The sequence below is a fragment of the Dysidea avara genome, chromosome 4 (assembly GCF_963678975.1).
Source record: "Dysidea avara chromosome 4, odDysAvar1.4, whole genome shotgun sequence".
Classification (NCBI taxonomy): Eukaryota; Metazoa; Porifera; class Demospongiae; order Dictyoceratida; family Dysideidae; genus Dysidea; species Dysidea avara.
The window spans coordinates 17,904,055-17,928,543 of NC_089275.1; the positions used below are offsets into that span (position 1 = coordinate 17,904,055).

The 24,489-nt window shown below is 39.0% G+C and overlaps 1 protein-coding gene across 1 annotated transcript in view; it reads right to left on the minus strand.

The window, feature by feature from the left end:
* Positions 1 to 24,489, minus strand: part of LOC136253436 (mucolipin-3-like) — a 169,558-nt gene that overhangs the window by 73,095 nt on the left and 71,974 nt on the right. The window contains exons 5-6 of the mRNA XM_066046109.1: positions 6,105 to 6,393; positions 654 to 806 (exon numbers count right to left, since the gene is read on the minus strand). Of these exons, the coding sequence (XP_065902181.1) occupies positions 654 to 806; positions 6,105 to 6,393 (442 nt within the window). The remainder of the gene's footprint in view (positions 1 to 653; positions 807 to 6,104; positions 6,394 to 24,489) is intronic.

Genomic DNA, 24,489 nt, shown 5'->3' on the forward strand with positions numbered 1-24,489 from the left:
AACACCACAGTACCATTGCACACAACACACTGAACCATAATAGTCATACATGCTATAGAAAGCCGAAACTTAATTTATAAGATGCTTTTAGAACATTTTCAATGAAGTTTTAAGCATTTATAAGAAATTTATCATAGTGTACTGTTACATGCACCCATAATCACACAATTGCTTTCATTAACAACAACACTGCATAGTATTAATTTTATAATTCCTTTCATGTCATATTCACAGTGACTCATGTAACCCATATTCCCATAGCACAGCATAACACAATGTTGGCATCATTTTAAGCAAATACTAGGATAGAAAAAAGTTCAAGCATTATGACAACATAATGGATAATTTTCAGAAAGAGCTTAATCAATTTAAGTACTAAGTAGCTAAAAGAAAATGGCAACACTACACATTATCCATGCAATTCACATCACCTAGAATTGAGGTAAATGGCCCAAATTTCAAGAATATAAGTTTAAGCAACTGCCTTGAATGCTCTATATTAAGGTATTTGAATATTATGATATAACAGCTTGCCCACATTCTATGCAATTGACCTTCCTCAGCTAACATAGGAGAGCTTTAGCCTCTCCTCTCTTTCTACTGCCTGCATGTACACAAGAATGATTAGTTGACAGCATCTATTATAGTTATACCTTGTATTCACTGACCATCTTCAAGATAGTAGCACAGATATTTAAAATGTATGTGAACAGCATCAGTATATACCACTTGTTGAATAATTGAAAGAGCTCACAATGCCATCGCAAATTCTCTTCACGGTACTTGTAAAAATATTCTTTTGCTTCCTAGAAAATAAATTTATCACCATAGCTAAATATAATCTAATCAAAAACAGCCAAGCTGTAAAAAACGAGTGCGGCCTCCAAAACAGCCAGAGTGAAAAAAGATGTGAAATCAAAGGTGGTGGCCAAGAAATGGCTGTGATGGTACTGTAGGTTAATGGCAAAAACTTTAATAACGACAATTCAGGTGAATTTGTGTTGCCTCCTCCTAGGATTTGGCACTAAATTCACCTGAATTGTCTTTGTTAGAATTTCTGCCATTAACCCACCATCATAGCCATTTCTTGGCTGCCACCTTTGATTTCACATCTTTTTTCACTCCGGCATTTTTGGAGGCTGCACCCTTTGTTACAGCTTGGCTGTTTTTGATTATATATCACTTCTATTTGTAATTTCATACCTAAAGCCAGCCTATGGCCAGCTTTAGGTATTTCTTTTAACTTGTCCTTTTCTACCTCATGCACAGAGAGAAGATTATTACAAGAATAAGATTTAATGATTTGTTTATAATTTACAATTGTGTTGATTGACCATAAAAATAAGTCACACAGGTTGAACTGTTCACAGCTGAATACTCTACAGGGAAATGTGTATGTAGCTGATAGTTCTACAGGGAGCTTCACAGTGTAACTGTACTCTTTGACTACATGGTGAATGGCTTGTATTTTGAACTCACTACAGGGTGGCATATTTCTAGGTTGCACACTGTACGAAATGTAGCTGAATTCTCTCTTGTTTCTAGCTGATCTCTCTACAGGGTGACTTGTTTCCAGCTGAACTCTTTACAGGGTGACTTGTTTCTAGCTCATCTCTCCATAGGGTGACTTGTTTCTAACTACACTCTCTACAGGGTGACTTGAAAATAGTTGAAATTTTTGCAGGTAACAGGATAACTTGCCTAACTTATCTCTCCATAGGAGGGATTTGTTTCTAACTAAATACTGTACAGAGTGATTTATTTCTAGCTCATCGTTCTACTGAGAGATTTGTTCATAGTTAAAATCTCCATGGGGGTGACTTGACAAGTAGTTGGGCTCTTACAGGGTGACTTGATCATGCTGATCTCTCTACAGGGTGCCTTGTTTCCAGCTGATCTCTCTATAGAGTGATTTGTTTTAGCTGATCTTTCTACAGGGTGACATAATTATTTCTAGCTGAACTCCCAGAAAACAGCCTATGAAAATGCAATGGTAAACAATGAAATTTCGTGTAGTTTTCATGGACACTGACTATGAAAATTCATGGCCACTGCAACCATGAAATTTCTTGTGCCATGAAATAATTCGTCAGTGCTATTAAATTACCATGAAATCTCCACTTTTCATGAACAAGGATATTACCATGCAATATCCATGAAATGACTTTCATTGGATTATTTTACTAGTCATGGATAATCCATAGGTGTTTCATGGCACTGTTCTCTGGTAGTGCTACATGGTGACTCCATTCTATCTGATCTCTCTACACGGTGACTTGTTTCTCACTAATCTTTCAACAGAGTGATTTGTTTCAAGCTGATCTTTCTTCAGGATGATTTGTTTCTAGCTGATCTCTCTACATGGTGACTTGTTTCTAATTGATTCTTCTACAGGGTGATTTGCTTCAAGTGATCTTTCTACAGGGTGATCTAATCTTGCTACAGGGTGACTTGTTTCTAGCTGATCTTTCTACAGGTGATTTTCTCTAGCTGATTTCTCTACAGGGTGACTTCTTACTGGCTGAACTCTCTACATGATGACTTGTTTCTAGAGATATCTCTATAGGGTGATTTGTATTGAGCAGATCGTTCTACAGGGTTATTTGAAATATAGCTTATCTCTTTACAAGGTTACTTGTTTCTAGCTGATCTCTCTACAGGGTGACTTTAAATGTAGTTGAACCCTTTGTAGGATAACTTGCTTCTAGCTGATCTCTCTACCGAGAGAGTTTGTTTGTAGTGTAACACTCCATAGGATTGCTTATTTCTAGCCGAATCACTCTACAAAATGTAGCTGAATCCTCTCTAAGTGGTTTGTTTTCAACTGATTTCTCTACGGGTGACTTTTTCCAGCTGAACTGTCTATAGGGTGACTTGCTTCTAACTGATTTCTCTACAGGGTTTCTAGCTGATCTCTCTACAGGTGGCTTGTTTGCAACTAAACTCTCTTTGTTTCTAGCTGATCTCTCTACAGGGTGATATGTTTCTAGCTGATCTCTACAGGGTGAACTGTTTCTAGCTGATCTCTCTTCTTGTTTCTAGCTGAACTCTTTATGTGATTCTAGCTGATGTCTCTACAGGGTTACTTGTTTCTACCAGATCTCTATATAGAGTGATTTGTTTCTAGCTGATCTCTACAGGGTGAATTGTTTCTAGCCGATTTCTCTACAGTTTCCAGCTGAACTTTCTACAGGGTGACTTATTTCCAGCTGATCGCTACAGGGTGACTTGTTTCTAGCTGATCTCTCTACAGGGTGATATGTTTCTAGCTGATGTCTCTACAGGATGATATGTTTCTAGCTGATCTCTACAGGGTGAACTGTTTCTAGCTGATCTCTCCACTTGATTATAGCTGAACTCTCTACTTGATGTCTCTATAGGATGACTTGTTTCTAGCTAAACTCTTTACAGGGTGACTTGAAATGTAATTGAACTCCCTACTGGGTGACATAATAATCCGATCTCTCTAGCTGATGTCTCTACATGGCTGCTTGTTTCTACTGAGCTCTTTACAGGGTTACTTGAAACAAAGCTGAACTCTCTACAGGGTGATTTGTTTGCTGCTGAACTGTTTTCAGGGTGACTTGTTTGTACTTGAACTCTCTACAGGATGACTTGTTTGGAACTGAACTCTCTACAGGGTGACTTGTTTGTAGCTGAACTCTCTACAGGGTGATTTGTTTTTGGTACTAATTGAAGGGTGGCTTGAACTTCCTATTGGGTGACTTGTTGTTAGCTGAACTCTCTACATGGTGACTTGCTTGTAGCAGAATGTTCTAATAGAGTGGCTTATTGCACAGCTGAATGTTCTATTAGGGTGACTGCATTATTAGAGTATCCTGATTCCACAATTGTTACACCTAGTTGACTTTCATAGTGTAGCCATAGATTATATATTCCCTACCTGGGATTGGAAACCAAGGCAATCAACACCAATCAACAGTTTCAGTCAGCATTGTACGTGTCACGGAATAGTGTAACAAAACTCATCCAGGACATTTGAATCACATTTTGTCCTGGACAAGTGGATCTTATCCACTGACAGAATATACAGGATCAGATCACGTGTATAAATTACAGAGAAACTTGTGTATTGCCACCTTCACTCAAAAAGCACGTAGCAGTGTATAAGTTCTCAATTTGGAATTGGCTTTTCAAGAGAGGTTGTCTTTCTATACTGGTGGCCATTGAGACAGGTTGTACTGATGGAGTGTACATGCTAGAGATGCAACATTATCCTCCACTTAGTGTCGTTTGATAGTGATGCAATGGAGACTATGTATTGTTGTATTTAAATACTATACTATTATATTGCAACTTGTATTTATTACAGGAATGTTTGTTAATTGTTTAGACATACTGGAGCTACACCCACTCATCTGGATTCTACAAATGGAGTCATACCAACTTGTTGTCATCGTACAGTACTTACTCGTTACTCCCATTGTGTTTGGATGAATATACAGGCTGTCATGTGAGACTTGCTACCATGGTGGACCACTGGAAAGCATTTTCATAGCAGTTATATTACAGTCATTATAATTATACAATTCTTACATTATTGTTGTGAAAAGTGTTTGGTATTCATGTGTCCTCTGTATGTTGTAATTACAAGTGTAATTTTGTGTGGGGGTGCTATAAAATGCATGGTGACAATTGTAAATTATTAGGTGGTTTTGCACACTTTCTTTTAGGCTAGCTACATGTCCTAATTATTCACAGCTTGTGTCAACAACTGGTAACCACAGTTGTGCTCTGTGTCATTCTTTAAGCCACACCCTTAGAGGACAAATTACATATGGATGACTAAATTGAAATTTCAAAACGAACGATGGTATGCAGCACCATAGATTATAGACTATAATCTATGGCAGCACACTTCTTTGTGGCTATATGCACTGATTAACTACATAGAACGCCAGTTCATCAATACCCAGTGACCGCAGTTGTGCTCTGCATCAATATCATTCTTTAAATTCCAAGTAAAATTCTTAGAGAGCAAATTACGTGGGGGCGACTATATTCAAATTTCAAACTATTCATTCCCGAAAACATATGTTTCAATCTCAACGAAACTTTTAGAACAGTTTAAAGACACATTGCCCTAAATGCCAAGCGAGTATTGTGGAAAACAACAATCTGGGTTTTGTATTTGGCCTCTAGGTTGACTGAAACCTCGTTTGGTGCTGAAATTACGACTGTAGGGTAATCATGTATGGTGAAATTGATGATGTGAATCTTGAGTCGATTGAGAGAATACTGAAGCGATAGCAGGGCAATCAATGTTCAGAATGCACAAACGAATGCAAGGCATACACCTGCGGTTGTGTCTAACCGCATGCGAAAAAAATATACTTCCCCATTGATGTCGGCAATCTCGATCATGAAACAATCGGCATGGATTTGCTTCATTGCTTGTGTGGTAGTTACTAGTGATACGATGAGTTCAACTCTAGAGTTTCAGAGGGATAGCCTAAGTGACGGGTGGATTACAGGAAGGCTGAATTTGACAACGTTCGTTCCTGTAAAATCCTCATGTGTAGTGGTTGCATCATTTATTGTCTGCGGCGCGCGTTTTTGCTTTACTGGCCGCGCGACTCACTACCGTGAGTCTTGATGTTAGTGTTGATTACTATTGATACTATAAAAAGGTTCCATAGAAATAATAATGTTTTGGTTTATTATTTTGTTGGAAAATGAAAATCTTTGTGATCAACACTTGCTACGACATAGCAGTAAATGATACACAAGCAGTCTACAACATTGTATATAGTAGGACCTCCATTATCCAAACAGCTGTGTGCCAGCTGAATTACAAAATATTTAGATGAGTGAATTTACTCAGATAAATGAAGCCCATTGATTTATATATAGAGCTTTGTTGAGCTACTCTAATAGAACATACACCTATGACAAAAAATACTCTGATAGAACATACACCTGTTGACAAAATACCCTAATAGAACAGTCACCACTATTGTTCAGATAATCAAGGGTTCTGATAATCAAAGTTCAGATAATCGAGGTCCTACTGTAAAACTATAAGGATATATGCTTCATGCTTTAAGTACACACATGGTGTCTGCATAATTATAATTGATTACCTTTCCCAAACGAATAGTCACATAAAATGAATACAAAATTAATGTTGAGGATGAAATAATTGCTGCCATTGCAAAAATATCCAAAATAGTTGATTTTGTCCTAAACTTCTGACCTGTGTGATCCCTTCGCAGCTTTACATCAAGGTCACCTATCACATTCATTCCAATGAATAAGTCACTTTTCAATGTAATGGAAAATCTGATTTCAACATGGACTGGATTGTAATCATCAATAACATGTTTTTTAAAATATGAAGAAAGGGTAAAGTCAAAGACAACAATCTTGATCCTATCATAGAAAATTAGAAGAAAATTAATATACTTGCACAGGGGATCTTTCTATGTACTGCACAACTGACACTTTCAGTTTCTCTCTTTTAGAGGTAAAATGTATTAAGACCATGGCAAATGTTAGTCTTTGTTATGCCAATAAGCCAGAGTCCTTTAAAAGGGTTCCCTCAAAGACATGTATGTACAGTGTATGTATGTATGTACAATGCATGTGTGTGTGTGTGTGTGTGTGTGCGTGTGTGTGTGTGTGTGTGTGCGTGTGTGTGTGTGTGTGTGTGTGCACAGATACTATACTTACAAAGGATTGGCAACGTGCATAACAACCGTCGCGACAACCATTCAACAATCCTCGTTATGGTCACGTGAGCTGTTACATAAGTGAGCGCGTCTATTGTCATAGATACGGCTGAGACGACATGACAGAATGGCAAGCAGAATGGCCCATTTATACCGTTCCCAGTGCTGTTATTCATTATCTACGAGAATGGCAAGCAGAATGGCCCATTTATACTGTTCCCAGTGCTGCTATTCGTTATCTACGAGAGGGGAACTAGAGTAACTTATCTATTCTCGGACACCATGTATACTCGGACACTCGTTCTCGTAAACTGCTGGACGGAATCCTACGAAAATTAGTATGGGCATACCTTGCATATAGCCTAACTATATCTCCAAGTTTGAGCCAAAACGCTTGTTTGATTGTTGTGTTAGACCACATCAAAGTTGTTGCTCGAAAATTAATTATATATTCTTGGACAAAATTCAAGTATTGTAGGACACCGGTCAGTAATCCTATATCAAATATTTTAAAGACTTATATACCACCAACACCATCTGTTAGGGCTGTTCATTAGCTATCAGCAGAGCCATAGTTTATTTCTTTCTATTTCATTTGCAGGAAGCTGTGATCGGAAATGTGCAAGCGTGTTACCACCTCTATTCTCGGACACGAACTATCAGCTGGTTCTTGTACAGTACATGGTTATACCAAATCGTACAAAAATTATTGTGGACATAGTTTACACATAGCCTATCTAAACCTCCAAATTTGAGCTAAAAAGCTTTTATGGTTGGCTAACTAGAGCGGATTAAAGTTTCCACGAGAAAATTAGTATTCTCATTTTTCTCGGATAATAGCCAATGCTTCTTACACCAAATAATTTATCCACTTCCTACCACCACCATCTGATAGAGCTGTTCATTGGTTATGAGCAGAGTCATAGTTTATTTCTTTCCATCACCGTAATGGATAGTTATGATCGGAAATATGCGAGTGTGTAATTACCTCTATTCTCGGACACATTGTTTCTGTGCTGTCTGATTGAATCTTGGCTCAAGCTATTTCTGGTGATTTTTTTTATTTTTCATTGACTTGAACTACTTTAAATGGCATGTAATGCCAGTGAACTACCTTTTTGTACCACCAGAAATAGCTGGAGCCAAGATTCAATCAGACAGCACAGAAACGATGTGTCCGAGAATAGAGGTAATTACACACTCGCATATTTCCGATCATAACTATCCATAACGGTGATGGAAAGAAATAAACTATGGCTCTGCTGATAGCCAATGAACACCTCTATCAGATGGTGGTGGTAGGAAGTGGATAAACTATTTGGTGTAGGAAGCATTGGCTATTATCCGAGAAAAATAAGAATACTAATTTTCTCGTGGAAACTTTAATCCGCTCTAGTTAGCCAACCATAAAAGCTTTTAGCTCAAACTTGGAGGTTTAGATAGGCTATGTGTAAACTATGTCCACAATAATTTTTGTACGATTTGGTATAGAGGAACTCACCTAATATCGGACGGGCTCCAAAATCGGACGCAATTACTCGAGCTACAACAGCAATTTTTGAACAACTTATATGTCTTTAGATAGTTCAAGGCTGTGGGACTTTGGGCACCAAGTATCAGCTTTCTCGGCTTCTTTGTCTGGTGGCAGCAGCCCTGCAAAGTCATTTCCGATTAATACGTATAATCGGAAAAAACAGTCGATTCACGGACACTCACCGTCTACATATCAGACTTGCATTCAATCAACAGTTTTCTACCTTAAAGTACTCATCTACTTTCTAAATATCCCTGGTTTATTAAATCAAATCCTTTTAATCACGAATTACAAATCAAATAAAATGAGACGTCACTGGAGTAATAATCGCACCATAAATTTAAGTATACGGAAACTTGATTAAGTATACGTTGTTTGAGATACGTATACGGGAAATGTTCACCGTATACTTTTTTTTTTTTTTTTTCAATTACGTTGCTATTTTTTTTTTTTTTTTAAGTGTACGCAGTGAATAATAATAGAAGCAACAAATTAAACATACAAAGAAAGGAGAGAAAAAAAATAATTCAATAAGTTACTGCTTAATTAATGGGAGTCTTGACTCTACTTGAATGAGGTCAATTGGTGCTGATCCTAAAGAGTGGCCAAAGGAGCCCTTTGAGGATCTAGAACCCCGCAGACACCTAATTGCTGACCTCAAAAGTGAAAAGGACAAGCAGCACCGGATCCACCCCATTACAGCAGCATAATTTGAATCCCATTTATCTGATAGTAAGGAAGCAAGGCGTTTGTAAAACATGGTTGCTTCGTTAGCCATTCCTCCTGTGGCTGAAAAGATTAAAGGAGTAAAGGAACTCTGTTCAACTTCACGTATGCGAGCTTCGTATGAACGCTTCTTACACAATTCATGTTTTCTGTAAATGGCACTGGCACTGGTGGTACGATTACTAGGAGCGTGTGGGTTAAAGACTTTAACATCAATGTTATTTGATTTGTAATTCGTGATTAAAAGGATTTGATTTAATAAACCAGGGATATTTAGAAAGTAGATGAGTTACTCTACTACTTTAAGATAGAAAACTTTTGATTGAATGCAAGTCTGATATGTAGACGGTGAGTGTCCGTGAATCGACTGTTTTTTCCGATTATACGTATTAATCGGAAATAACTTTGCAGGGCTGCTGCCACCAGACAAAGAAGTCGAGAAAGCTGATACTTGGTGCCCAAAGTCCCACAGCCTTGAACTAACTAAAGACATATGAGTTGTTCAAAAATTCCTGTTGTAGCTCGAGTAATTACGTCCGATTTTGGAGCCCGTCCGATTTTAGGTGAGTTACTCTAACCATGTACGAGAACCAGCTGATAGCTCGTGTCCGAGAATAGAGGTGGTAACACGCTCGTACATTTCCGATCACAGCTTCCTGCAAATGAAATAGAAAGAAATAAACTATGGTTCTGCTGATAGCTTATGAACAGCCCTAACAGATGGTGTTGGTGGTAAGCCTTTAAAGTATTTGATGTAGGATTACTGACCGGTGTCCAACAATACTTGAATTTTATCCGAGAATATATGATTTTGAGCAACAACTTTGATGTGGACTAACACAACAATCAAACAAGAATTTTGGCTCAAACTTGGAAGTATAGTTAGGCTATATGCAAGATATGTCCACACCAATTTTCGTAGGAGTCCGTCCAGCAGTTTACGAGAACGAGTGTCCGAGTATACATGGTGTCCGAGAATAGATAATTTACTCTACTCTTGTAAAATATTATTGTAGCATCAGTTACGACCGCAGGCCCATTTCGTCATCGCCAATGGATTTATACGAGAAATCCAGTGACTTGTTTGCAGCTGAGCTGTGACGGTGGAAGGTAACACTGTAATTCGAGCTGGAATCTCACCTGAAAGGTCCAAGAACTGGTATGTGATATCAATATGATGATATACTGTACTACTAATAAACCATGATAGTGCACCCGGCGATTGTATGTAGTAAAGATCAATCAATCTGCCTGTTCTTGCATACTCCTACTCCCTGCAGTCTATATTTCCTGTTGAGTAATTTCACTATCAGATGAGTATATGAAATTGTCATGCCTCAACTTATGAAAGATCCCATGGTTTTCCCATTTTCATGGGTACTGTACCCACAAAATCTCTAGCGCCGTGAAATTCTGATATGCATATAAATTTCATGGCCTATGAAAAATCATGAAATGACTTTCATGTTACATTCACGATTTAACTTTGGTGGCATGGCTGTCATAAGTGTTTCATGGTATAAGGCTCTGGTATAGTGTGTTAACTACAGTATGTGTCTGCATTGGTTGAGGGGTCAGCAACCAAGTAATTAGCACCAGAAAGATTTCAGATTTCAAGAATTGACCTACGAGATTTAGAGCTTGTTGCTGACCCCTTGGCAGTAGTTGCAACTCATCACACAAGCTGTGATAGATGCGATTGTTATTAAAATGCTGTGTCCACTTCATTACCCTCCAGAACTAGTGATTTTTCTCTGTGACTATGAAATCAATTCTAAGAGGGAATTCAACAAAACCATCTATGACATGTCTACATTTATTATTAACACTTTACAGTGACCAGCACTGAAGGTCTACAGCAACATGTGCTGCAGCCTTTGGATTACCTAACCTAATTTCAAGGACTCAGACTTAATGACTTATAGCTGGAAAGGTGTAACAGAAAAGGGGCCAAAGTAAGGAAAAAAATCCTTTCAACCCCAGGATTCGAACTGCAGGTCACTCAATGTCTAGTTGGGGCCATACTCAGTCTTCCTCCAGGAGGGATGGATTTTCTTCCTTAAACCTAGAGTATTTATTATTAACACTTTACAGTGACCAGCACTGAAGGTCTACAGCAACATGTGCTGCAGCCTTAGGATTACCTAACCTAATTTCGAGGACTCAGACTTAATGACTTATAGCTAGAAAGGTGTAACAGAAAAGGGGCCAAAGATTTCATGACTGTTCCTTAAGAGTATGTGGCTAGCTATATTGATCTGCATAATATGTCAGGTTTTGTAACAGAGTAATAGCCTTAAATTTGTATTATTGTTACAACAGTAACAACTGTTCATTACTTTTCTAGCATTTTTTACAGTCTAAAAAAGGGTGGAAACATGCTTAAACAATAGTTAGTATGTGGTTGTGCTATTCAGTATACTGTGTTAATTTTGTACTGATACAGAGTCTGAACTGCAGTGGACAATACTGAATGTGATGTGCCAAGGTAGTATCAGGCAAACTTATTTCAGTTCATGGCTACTAAATAACAATTATTGCATTTGTCTACAAAGTATGGTATGCGTATGTGTTTTGTTCATGATTGATACTGGTGACTCCAGGTTTAGATGCTACCTTCAGTGTGACATGGGTACATCAATTTGATATCCAGAGGACCAACTGTTTTGTTATATCCATGTAGGCTCTTGAATCACTACTGTACGCACCCATATAAAATTACTTACATATAGTGTGCTTCACTACTAGAAGCTACATTTTTTGCTTACATTACTGCCTCCCTCACTACGTCTAGATAAAATGACCATCTCAAGCAAGTGGTGGACGGCTATACACTAGTGACTATGACTTCAAGACAATACATTGAGCTACTGGGTCACATATGCGTTGATGGCTAATGCCACATCTGAATTTGAGCTCATGCATGTTCGCAATGTACTACCATAACATTAATCTCTCTTATGCTGTATAATAACTTGCTGTATAGTAACTTGCTGTTTCTTCTCCCAAAACTCCACAAATCAACATAACAAAATGACTTCAAAATGAGCTTCAAATCAAAACTTAGGAAATAGCTATAAAACAAAAACTGCACTTTACTAATGGTTTCAAGCATTCTCTTATAAATTGTGTTCAACAAAGTGTTTTTGTTTCTTTGTAAAAACTCCACAAGTGTTAATAGCCATGAGTCTTGGAACTTCTTTACACTCTAGGTTGAGGTTTTAGGGTGTTTCATGCTGTTTTCCTTTATCAGTTACTCACCTAGTAGTGCTGGGCTTATTTTGTGTACGTCAATAGAGAGAACTACCCGTGCTACAAAGAAGAAACGAAGAAGCTTGTACATCTAGTAACCAGGAAGAGGGTGCGTAAATACCATAACGAGTATTGGATATGACGTCACTATTGTTTTGATCGTGCATTGCCAATCCTTTGTAAGTATAGTATCTGTGATTGTATGTATGTATGTATGTCATTGCCAATCCTTTGTAAGTATAGTATCTGTGATTGTATGTATGTATGTATGTATGTATGTATGTATGTATGTATGTATGTATGTATGTATGTATGTATGTATGTATGTATGTATGTATGTATGTATGTATGTAATGTATGTATGTATGTATGTATGTATGTATGTATGTATGTATGTATGTATGTATGTATGGTGTGTATTTAAGTACAGTGTATGTATGTATTTCAAAACACCTCTACTGTAAAAAAGAGTGTCCAAGAAACTACAAGTACCTGCAACCCAACATGAAAACAGCTCAAATGTAGAGAAAGTAAAAAATATCTATTAACTTAAAGAGCTGATATCTGGAGCAGGCAATAAACAATCTTAACTACTATATAATCACCAATCGATACAAGAATGTCTTTAGTCTAAAACAGGTGCACCTATGAAAGTAGAAGTAACTGGCAACTGAAACAGCTGTTATCTCAAGTGGCCAAGAATGTATGTTAACTCTTCCACAGTCTCTATTTGTCTGGCAACCAGACACAATTTTTTTACAATTCGTCCAGCAGTGTCACCCATAACTCGAGTATCAAACTCACTAGTTGTATGAAGGTACGTTTTTGGGTTAGTTTGAGGTGGACTAGGGTTAGAGCAAGTAAAGTGAGAGTTTCAACAGAGCCGGGCCAACCCTAGCTCGCCTCGAACTCACCAAAAACTTACCTTCATACAGACAGCTAGTGAAAGTCATCATTATGCTTAACAGGCAAACGTCAGGTAAGCATTAGCGATAGGGTTGGGTTCAGCTTTGGTTCTTCTTCACTGGGTATTCGCCTTATATACGCTTCTCCTTGAATGATGTATATAAGGGCAGGTAAAGTTGATTCTTTGTTTCTCATTAGCCACCTCCTCAATTTTGATGCAGGCGGGCGGTCATGATTCATTATGATATCATGTTAATAATTGTTTCTAAAATTTGTTTTATACCATAATGTCATAAGAATCATGTCATGATATGCAGATCATATAAATATTTTTACACAGCATACACAGCTTCCCATCCATGGTAGCGGTGGGACAAACAAATGCCATTGTTAACATCATGTGTGTTAAGATCACATACGAAATAGGGGGCATGTCATACTAGAATGTAATAATGAACGTTGAGGTGGTAGTGTTTTGGTAGAAGTGGGAGGCTGATGAGAAGCATGGAATCTACTTTGCCTGGCCTAAGGTAGAAACTAAGAGAGGTGAGTAGCTGGGAGCCACGTAGCACAGTAGTCATGACCCTGCATGGGTTCACACACTTGAGGTCCCAGGTTTGATTTCCAGTCCAGGATCTTGGTTTTTTTTTGGTTTTTTTTCTGTTTGAGGACCCTATTTTGTCTAAGCTTTTTTTACTCACGTGACTACCGGATAAATAGACACTGCGCAATTATACAACCAATTGCAATTAAAAAAATTTAACATTGAACCTTTATCATTCAGCTGTGTTCTCTATTCACTTATTGCTGCATCCTAAATCAGTTTCTTTTAACTCTAATAGGCTGGTAATTTGGCTGCTGCCTTTATAATAGTCAATGTATAGAGTAAAAAGATGCAGCCAAATTGTCAGCCAATTAGAGCTAAAAGAAAGCAATTTAGGATGCAGCAAGAGTGACAGCTAAATGATATATAAGGGTTTAATGTTACATGTATTTTTTTATTAATGTCTGTTGTATATCAACGTTCATTGTTGGCCACTTTAGATATCAGTTTCCAGTTAACTTTTTTACTTTCATGGGTGCACCTGTTTTACAACCAAGGTGTTCCTGCATGGATTAATACTTTGGTAAATTACAGTTAGCATGATTCTTGGCTGCTCCAGATATCAGCTCATTGAGTTACCAGTTATTTTTACTGTCATGAGGTCTTTCTCTACAACTGAGTTGCTTTTACATTGGGTTACAGGTACTTGTAGTTTCTTGGGCACTCCTTTTTTACAGCAAAGGTGCTTTGGGGTATATATCACACATTCTTGTCAGTGATAGGCTCACTAGGAAACAACAAATTGATTTTAGAAAGTATTATTTAGACTCAATAATCTTTTGAAATAAGCATTTAACATGTATAGAATCAGACATGCACTTATTGATTACTTTCATCTTGTTTGACATAAAAAGGCATACATATTATACTGACTGTTTTAGTACACTGTAAATTCGGAAGTATGTATGAATTTACAGAGTAGAGTAGACTGATAGTTCCATTAGAGTAGATCTATAGTTTACTGTGACATTCATTTACTATTTTACAAAACTATACATCTCACATTTGTGGTAAATGCTTCGGACACCTTATGCTCAAAAGTAAGCAGACATAATTTCCAAGTGCCTAATTAGTTCATAGTTACTACACAGCCAGCTATGCATATTTTGTTATAATTTTGCTAAATCACAATTACACAGTCTATAGAAAACAATGTACTTGTATTTTTTTAAAAACAATTGTTTGGATTCATTCCCCAAGTACTGATGGATGGTAATATGAGGTAATGCTTACCAGCAGTGATCTCACATAGTTAACTGCTACACGTAAGTATCAGATATAATTCAGCAAGTGTTGTGTGTTATGTTACTGCTGGGAAATACCATCCTTGCATCCTTGTCTCACGTAGACACACACACACACACACACACGCACACACACACATGTACACACACACAAACACACACACATGCATGTAGACACACACATGCATGTAGACACACACACACACACACGCACACACACACACACACGCACACACACACATGCACACACACACGCACGCACACACACACACACGAACACGAACACACCAACTCGAACACACCAACTCATAACCCAAACTCATATACACAGTCACCAGCAAACCACAAACCACATTCAAGTAATCTGTTTGTTGCACCATGGTATGTGCATAATGGTTAATGAAAGCCACAACAGAAGTTCCATGATGCACTAAATAAGTTCCACCTGACTGACAAATATCATGTGACCAGTGTTGGGACAGTTACTTTTTCAATGTAACTTGTTACATATTACATATTATTTACAACTGAACTATTTAGTTACAGTTACATATTACCCACATAATAAAGTAACTATAATAATATTACATATTATATTACTTTGTGTCCACAGTCTTAAGCTGTCACATGTGAAACTACCATTTTATCAAGTTACATGATTGCATTGTTGGACAATGTGCAAATCTTGGTTATAAGCAAGAAGCTGATGAATAAGCTTCATTCAGTAGGCTTCGTTACTTCATAGTGGAAAGGCATTACTCAGTGGATCACTAACGCAGGGGCGGATACAGGGTAGGAGTCAAGGGGGACTCTTGACTCCCCCAGTATACCAAGATCGAGATACTCTAATAGAGCAGTCACTCTAATAAAGCAGTCACAGTATTAGAGTAGTGTGTAGTGAGCTATGTAAGGATTTTATGTACTTTATCAGCAATAAATATGTAGTTGGTGTGGTGGGAAGCTATTTTCAGCTGGCTGTGACCTTTTTTTGGTCTCACCTTACCAAACCAGACAATGTAGTGTCTCAGAGTTCATTTTGACTCCACTTTCCATAAGTCTAGATCCGTCCCTGCTAATGATATTAGTAACTTCATTACTTAAAGTAATAATATTATGTAATATTAAATTTTTTACAGCCACTTCATTACTTAGGTAACGCGTTACATTTGCAAGTAAAGCAACTTGAATTGTATTACCTATTTTTACAGCATATTTTCTTATAATACTTCATTGCCACAAAAGTAATAATTACTATGTAATGCATTACCCCCAACACTGCACGTGACGTATTTAGGGGAAATCTCTTGGAAAGTTACTGTACAGTAGCACCTTAATTGAAAAGTGAATACACGTGATACGCGATTTATCCATGTCTTGAGAGGGAAGTACGAATAAAAATTAGACATTTCTTCAGCAGCGCACAAACACAAAAAACTTTAGCAGCACACAGCTTATACTATAAAGTGCACATACCACATTGTAGAGCCATGACTAAGAAAAAGTTCCACCTGACTGACAATGATCATGTGACCCATTAGGGGAAATCTCTTGGAAGGTCCCTGTAATACCTCAAGTGAACACATGTGATACATGGTTTATATCAATTATTGATGGCAGTCCATGTCTTGAGAGGGAATGAGAGGGAAGTACGCATGATAAACATTTGTCATGTTGTTACTGGGCTGGTGAAGCATACTTTAACTAGAAACTAAAATACATACACTGCTTGCCCAGAAGTCGAATGGATATTGAAGAACCAAGATCTCAGGCTCTCATGGAGGTTCAGTGATGTAAAGAGGATGGAGGTTCAGTAACGAAAAGAAGAGTGGAGGTTCAGTAACAAAACAAGGAGTGGTTTAGTAATGAAATGAGGAGTGAAGAAAGATCATGCCACATCGCCGCACACTGATTAACCACATGCCAGTATGCGATTGTTTTTTAGACTGTTAGATGTCTGCACTGACTAGTGTAAGTTCATTGAGACCAGGCTGAAAACTTCTGATGGTACCAACTTGAGTAGCAGCAAATATCGGTATTGTCTGTTATCTCATGGATGGATTTTTGACAAGGTGTACTCGTACAGACCAAATAACTTTGAGTATTGTCACTCCAGTGCCAATTTAGAAGTCCTGGAGCTGTTGCTAGGTGGAAACAGTAAGCTAATGTACATAGTTAATTTCCAGGTCAATCTATGTATGTACTAAGGAATATAGCTGTTTATTATTTCTGAATTGGGGGTACTGTTATGATGACACCAAACTAATACCCCTATCAGTTAACATGTTGTGCGTATAAAGATATCTTCCAGTATCCAGATTTTATGCATATTGTATTTAATACCCACTTGTTGATTTTTGTAGGCCAATTGTGTCATCAGATATCCAAGAAAGTGTATTTGGTGTTGCCGATGTTCCAGGTTAGCTACACGTGTGTTTTCTTTTACAGGTCTCACTTAATCTTGTGTCATCATGCAGACATCCAAGAAATCATCACTAGTGTTAAAATATTTTTAGTACTGTCTAGATGTTGATGTTGATTAAAGTTGTATTACATGATTGTTGTGTGTTTACCATAAGGCAAGAGATTTTCATGCATTTCATGGCCATCTTATTCATGAAATTTGAATATTGTGCAAGTTGTGTGGAACAGCCCTAACTCATGTACACAGTCACCGGCAAACCATGAACCACATTCCAGCAATCTGTTACAAAACTTGAAAGCCACAACAGAAGCTCATACACAGTCACCGGCAAACTACATTCCATTACAAAATTTTGTTGCACCGTGGTATATGCATAATGATTAATGAAGCATAATGATTAATGAAAGCCACAACACAAACTTCATGGTACACACTACATAGAGGTGCATGTGGTAGGTGGTAACCCCTATAGGCTTGTTGCCTTTTGTATTCACTTTACCTTTGTGGTTAATCTAACAAAAATTAAATAAAGAAATTGAAGATTATTCTTAAAACACCTTCCGTAGTGACTTTGTTCTTCACACCTTATTTATAAGGCATCAAGTGATTATAAATGCTCTCCACACCTTGTTTGTAAGACATCTGGCACCTATAAATGCTCGCATGGGGTGTGGCACTAAATGGAATCCAAAAGATTTCTGCTTACGAAAAAGTCATCCCTAGGGAACTTACGGTTCGACACGCTTTCACAACTTGTTTATCAGACATTAGAGTTTGTGTATCTTTAAAAGTTATTGTATGGATTAGAGGGTTAATCAAAGAAAATACGTGTATGGGCAAACAAGATTAGATAATGTCAGTGCTAGGTGGACTGCACAAATACGGCTACGTTGACTGGTATAACCAAGAGTTCATAATATTTATATGGGGAGAGTGTCTAACTGCCAGTATGGCCTGTACAAACACACTGCTACAAGTTCACTTTTGATCATATGTACACCTCTAGCCTGATTCTACTGATAACAGAGAACTGTTGATAGGTGATGATTGGTGTTGATAAGGTCAAGCCTTTCTTCTAAGAGAAGCCTGAGGTGTTACTCGTAGCAGTCTGTTTGCTGAATTTACTACTCCAGTTAGACACTCTCCCCCATACAAATATTATGAACTCTTGGTATAACATGATGGTAGGTGTAACATAAGGTAGTGAAATTATGTGTAAATATGCATAATTTTCATTTTAGCAAGGCCTACTTTTAAGGTCGCAAGAAAACTATGATGACGACTACTAAAGATTTTTTATCATGTAACGCAATGCAAACCTATTGAGAGATGTTGCATAATCCAGCACTAATATTGCAAAACAAACCCTGCATGTAAATAACTCACGGTAGTGGCCACACATCTTTATATTATGGGCGTTTGCTTGGTAGTTTCTTGGCCACACGCCTCACTACCATGCATCTTGATAATAACTTAACATTTCAACATCACATATTACAACTTTTCAAAGATCTGTGCTGTACAGCACTGCAGCGATCCTTATAAGACATATGAACATTTGACTGTCATAGCAACCTATATCTATAATGTAAGACGGCTACTCCACGAGACGCTGCCACTCGTGTTCGTATATCTCACTACTGATCTCTCTACAAGTACATGTAACCTTACAACAACAATCATTACCTAAAGGTGTCGATTACAAGAGATCATGTGTGGTGCATGCATGAGTCTGTGTGTACTATATCAGTGTTACATCATCCTCCTCCTCTAAGAAGACGTCTCGTCTTCCACACAACTTATTGGAACATAGTCACTGTATCGAGAGAGTACTCTATGCTCTCTCCTAGGATATCTACTTGTTGATGTAGGCACTGTAGTAGCTGTCTTCTCTGTGTGGTCCTCAAGTGTCAAACTAGCTGTGTTGTTATCATGATCATCGTCGTCAACAATTTGTAGATTCTGTCCAACTGGTGGTGATTCTGGCAGGTCTGGATTGTGAAGGCTGTTAGATACTGGTACTTCCTGGGGGTGACTCCGGTCTTCTTGATTGAAGCGTATATTTTTGGGGCATGGTTTTAACCGATCAAAATGGACGATCTTCCTAGTTCGTCTTCCCTGCAACTGCTCTATTCTGTAATTTGCTTCTGACAATTTCTTTACTACTCTGTATGGGCCTGACCACGGATGGTAAAGTTTCTTACTTGTTTCTCTCTTGCCCATTGGGGAATGTAACCACACGTAATCCCCTTTCTGGTAGGGTTTCCCATGAACTTTCCTGTCATAGATTTCTTTCTGTCGCACGTGTTTGGCTTCAGAGTGTTTTCTTGCCAATGCAAATGCTTGGCTCATCTGCTTGCCAAGGGTGGCTGCATACTCATTTGGTGACTGTGTGGTGTTGTTTGGAGTTCCATATATCACATCCACTGGGATACGTGCCTGTCGACCAAACATAAGAAAGAAAGGGGTATAGCCTGTGGAAGCCTGCACACTTGTATTATATGCCATACATACCTTCCGCACATGTCTCTCCCAGTCAAGTGGGTGATCTTTGGCACAGGTAGCTAACACTGCTTGAAGTATCTTAGTTTACTACAGTGGTATATCCCCAGTATATGGAACAGTTAATTGTTTGTTATTTTAGTAGTTTTTCAGTAAACCCGCATCACTGATGTTTTACTGAGAGTTTAAAACTTAGTAAAATAATTATGTTCCATATACTTAGGTTTACTGACACTTTACTATCAGTATAACTACAGTAAGGCATCTTAACAAATTAGTAAACTAAGAACCTTCAAGCAGTGTAACATGGCCAACATGGTCCGATTGAATCTTTCAACAAGGCCATCACTTTGGGGGTGATATGGTGTGGTCCTAGTTTTATGTATCTGTAGAAGTTTACATACCTCTGCCATGAGTTTGGATTCAAATTGCCGGCCCTGATCAGAGTGCAATTGCTCTGGTGCAGAAAACCTGAGGAACACTTCATCTACAAGCCTTTCTGCTACGGTTGACGCCTCCTGATTAGGTATGGGGAAAGCTTCCATCCAGCGGGAAAAATAATCCCCTACAACCATGATGTAAGAGTTTCCACCATCACTTTCAGGAAAGGGGCCCACCAGATCAACAGCCATTATTTGAGTTGGGTAAGCAGCAGAAATTGTTCCTAATGGTGATTTTGGTGTTTGTGAGGGAGACTTCCTAGAAACGCAAGTGGCACAGGTTTGACACCAATCTTGCACATCATTATAGTGGCCTGGCCAGTAAAAACGCTTTTTAAGGCGATGAAGTGTTTTATCTTGGCCCAAGTGCCCACCTGCAATTCCTTCATGGAGATTTTGTAAAATCTCTGCCTTCAGCCTTTCTGGAACTATTAGTTGTAGGTAGTTCAGATCACTGGAGGGATATATAAATTGTCTGTACAACACTCCACTTACTATCACAAGTTGTTCCCACTGTTGTAATAGGCGACGAAAAGCTATGGGTTGGCTCTTTGCAAAGTTGGTAAAAGGCTGCATATTTGTTTCTTTAGCTCGAAGTAACTGACCAATACACTCATCTGTCAACTGCATGTTACGCAACTGCTGTGGAGAGTAGCCACATGTAATATCACTTGATGTAAGCATCCCTACTGGTGTGCTACTCGTGTGAGACACTCTGCCACACTGTTGGCATGGTAATCTTGATAGGGCATCTGCATTCATGTGTTTTCTGCCAGGGCGATGTACAATGGAGAATTGAAATTCCTGCAGCTTCTCCAGCCATCGTGCTAGCTGACCTTCTGGATTCCTAAATTGCTGAAGCCAGGTAAGGGCACCATGGTCTGTGCGTACTGTGAATTCTCGCCCGAGTAAGTACTGGCGGAAATGCTGAAGAAATGAGACTACGGCAAGCAGTTCCTTTCTGGTTACGCAGTAATTTCTCTCAGATTTAGTCAGTATCCTACTAGCATACACAACCACATGCTCTACTCCTTCATCATCTACTTGTGACAGAACAGCTCCAATACCGGTGTCACTAGCATCTGTATCAATGATAAATGGTCGTGACCAGTTTGGCATCATCAAGGTGGGGGCTGAGGTGAGACACTGTTTGAGGTGATCAAAGGCTGCTTGACAATCAGTAGTCCATTTAAATGTGGATCTTTTCTCTGTGAGTTGGTGCAGAGGTTTGGCATGCGAAGCAAAGTCCTTTACGAATCTTCGATAATAATTAGCCAAACCTAGGAACTGTTGTACCTCCACTCTGGATGATGGTGTTGGCCATTGCTCCACTTTACATGTCTTCACAGGGTCAGGGGCAATTCCATTTGGGGAGATAACATGGCCAAGGAATGTGACTTCCCGTTGGAGGAATTGGCATTTACTTGGGTGAACTTTTAGACCTGCCTGCTTGAGTCGTTCTAATACTTGCTGCAAATTTGATAAATGCTGATCAAAGGAATTTCCTACTACAATAATGTCATCTATATAGACAAGACAGCTAGTCCACTGTAAACCAGCAAGAACTGAATTCATTAATTGTTGGAAGGCGGCTGGGGCATTACATAATCCAAACGGCTTGACATTGAACTCATATAAACCCTCTGAAGTGCAGAATGCAGTCTTGTCATGGTTTTCCCAAGCCACCTCCACTTGCCAATACCCACTCTTGAGGTCAAGCGTTGTGAACCAAGTTGAACCTGCCAAAGTGTCCAGGGTATTGTCAACTCTTGGGATTGGATAAGCATCCTTCCGAGTAACTTCATTGACCTTCCGATAATCCACGCAGAATCGTGTAGTCCCATCTTTCTTCTTCACTAGTACTATGGGGGATGCCCATGGACTCTTAGATGGTGAAATAATGTTCCTTCAAAGCATGTCTTGCAACAATTCTTGCACTTTTTCACGGTGGGGTAAGGGAACACGCCTAGCTTGCTGGCGAATAGGTTTAGCCACACCAGTTTCAATCTTGTGCCTCAAGACATTGGTGCGTCCCAAATCATCATCGTTCTTGGCAAGGATGTCAGAATAATAAGAGAGTACTGCTAAGAATTGCTCTCTTTGGTCCTCTGTCAAATCTGCAGCTAGAGGTGTATGTAGAGGTACTTCCATACACTCATGACCCAAACTGTGACCTTCTTCTGATAGTGACTCTGTAACTGCATTGATACTGGTCTCTGTGATCAATTCTGCTGTGGCCACTCTTGTCCCCTGGTATAAACTTACTGGCATTATGCTTGTGTTGGCAATTCTTATTGGTATACCATTTTCTGCTGGAGTTACAACCGCTCTAGCTATCAGCACCTTATCTAAATGTCTTCCCTCAATGAGCCATGGCCCACCCCTTATTGGTAGTTTAGCCATTATTTCTATCTCACTAGCATCTGGAATGGTGGTTGTCCTACTCATGGTGACATGGCTAACAGTACTGCTGTCTGACAGATTGGATGGTACCAGGGCAAGGGGTACGATTGCTCCACAATAAGTTGCCTCTTAGATATATCCAGCACACATTTGTTGGCTTCCATGAAGTCCATTCCCAATATACCTTCAGCTGTGATAGTCGTCAGCAATGATGAATTTTTGGTGGTAAGTCCTATTGGAAATATTCACCGAGACAGTAGCTGATCCCCGCACATTAATAGGGTGGCCATCAACTCCAACTATATTGTGATATTTGGTAGCCTCAACTTTAATGTCACCTTGCTTAAATTTATCCCATACCTTCCCATTGATTAGTGATACCCCTGCCCCAGTGTCTACTAGAAATGACACAGAAAAGCCAGATATTGTACCACTGAGGTAAAAACTAGTGACAGTATTAATGGCCAGTGGTGGTTGTTCGTGATTATGACTGCTAATTTGTAACTCAGCACACCCTCTAACAAAGTGACCAGGTTGTTTGCACTTTCTACATATAACAGTGTGAGTCCTAGGCTTATGTCTGCCCTGCTTGTGTGATTGCTGTTGCCTGACTTGTTCACTTTTATTATGTTCACTTTTGGTGTGTGGTTCATGTAACTCAGTGGAGCTTACTACTTCTAGGTCAACCAGTCTGCTATGAAGTTGTTGTAAAGCCTCTGTTAAACACTGCAATTGGTGGATGGACTGCTCATTGCTAGCAGCTCGGGTCGGAGGCACCTCGCGACACACATCAGTGGAATGGGCTACTTTGGCACCTCACACTTTTAGGCCGACGCTGTCGCACAGCAAGTGATATCTGCAGTGGTTTGAGCTGTGTCAAGAAGCGAAATAACGCTAATTCTTCCTTGGCCTCACTACAAAGCTCGGGGAATGCCTTATCTACTAGCGCGCATACATCATCTCCAAAATCGGCCCAATCTTCTTCTACACGTTTTGTCCGATTGTCCCATTCTATCTTATAAAGTTCTTTCTTGCATGGTGGTTCAAACCTATCTCGCAATGCCGCCCGCATTAAAGTAAAAGAATCCTGGGTCTCGTGACTGAAGCGATTGTAAGCCACGTAAGCCTTCCCGGTCACATGAACTTTTAGCCATAATGCTTTCTCATCGTCATTCCATCCCTTAATCTTCGATATGCACTCAAAATGACTCACCCAGTCGTCAAAACTCTGGTTGCCATCAAACTTCTCCGGGAGCAGAACTGGGCCAATATCGTCACGAGCCATCCTCACATGCGCCACAACATGGATCAACCTGGCAAGAAATCAGAGAAAGACAAAATCACTGAGACAATCGGTCACCTCCTCGGGTACCGTTAACAGTTTTTCCACGGTACCACAGATTTTTCTCTTCAGGTTCTAATCAGCAGGGTGACTCCAATGGGTAATTCAGACTGACTCAGCTAGGTCAACTGCGAAGACGGAGCATTCAGCTCGAAACTCAGTGAAGGTTCTGTGCCGACTACGCCAGTGTAAGACGGCTACTCCACGAGACGCTGCCACTCGTGTTCGTATATCTCACTACTGATCTCTCTACAAGTACATGTAACCTTACAACAACAATCATTACCTAAAGGTGTCGAATACAAGAGATCATGTGTGGTGCATGCACGAGTCTGTGTGTACTATATCAGTGTTACAATAAGCTCTTGGCTAGAGTTAGGTTTATTTTCCAGTAACTATACTGTGTATATTACTGTGCTAGC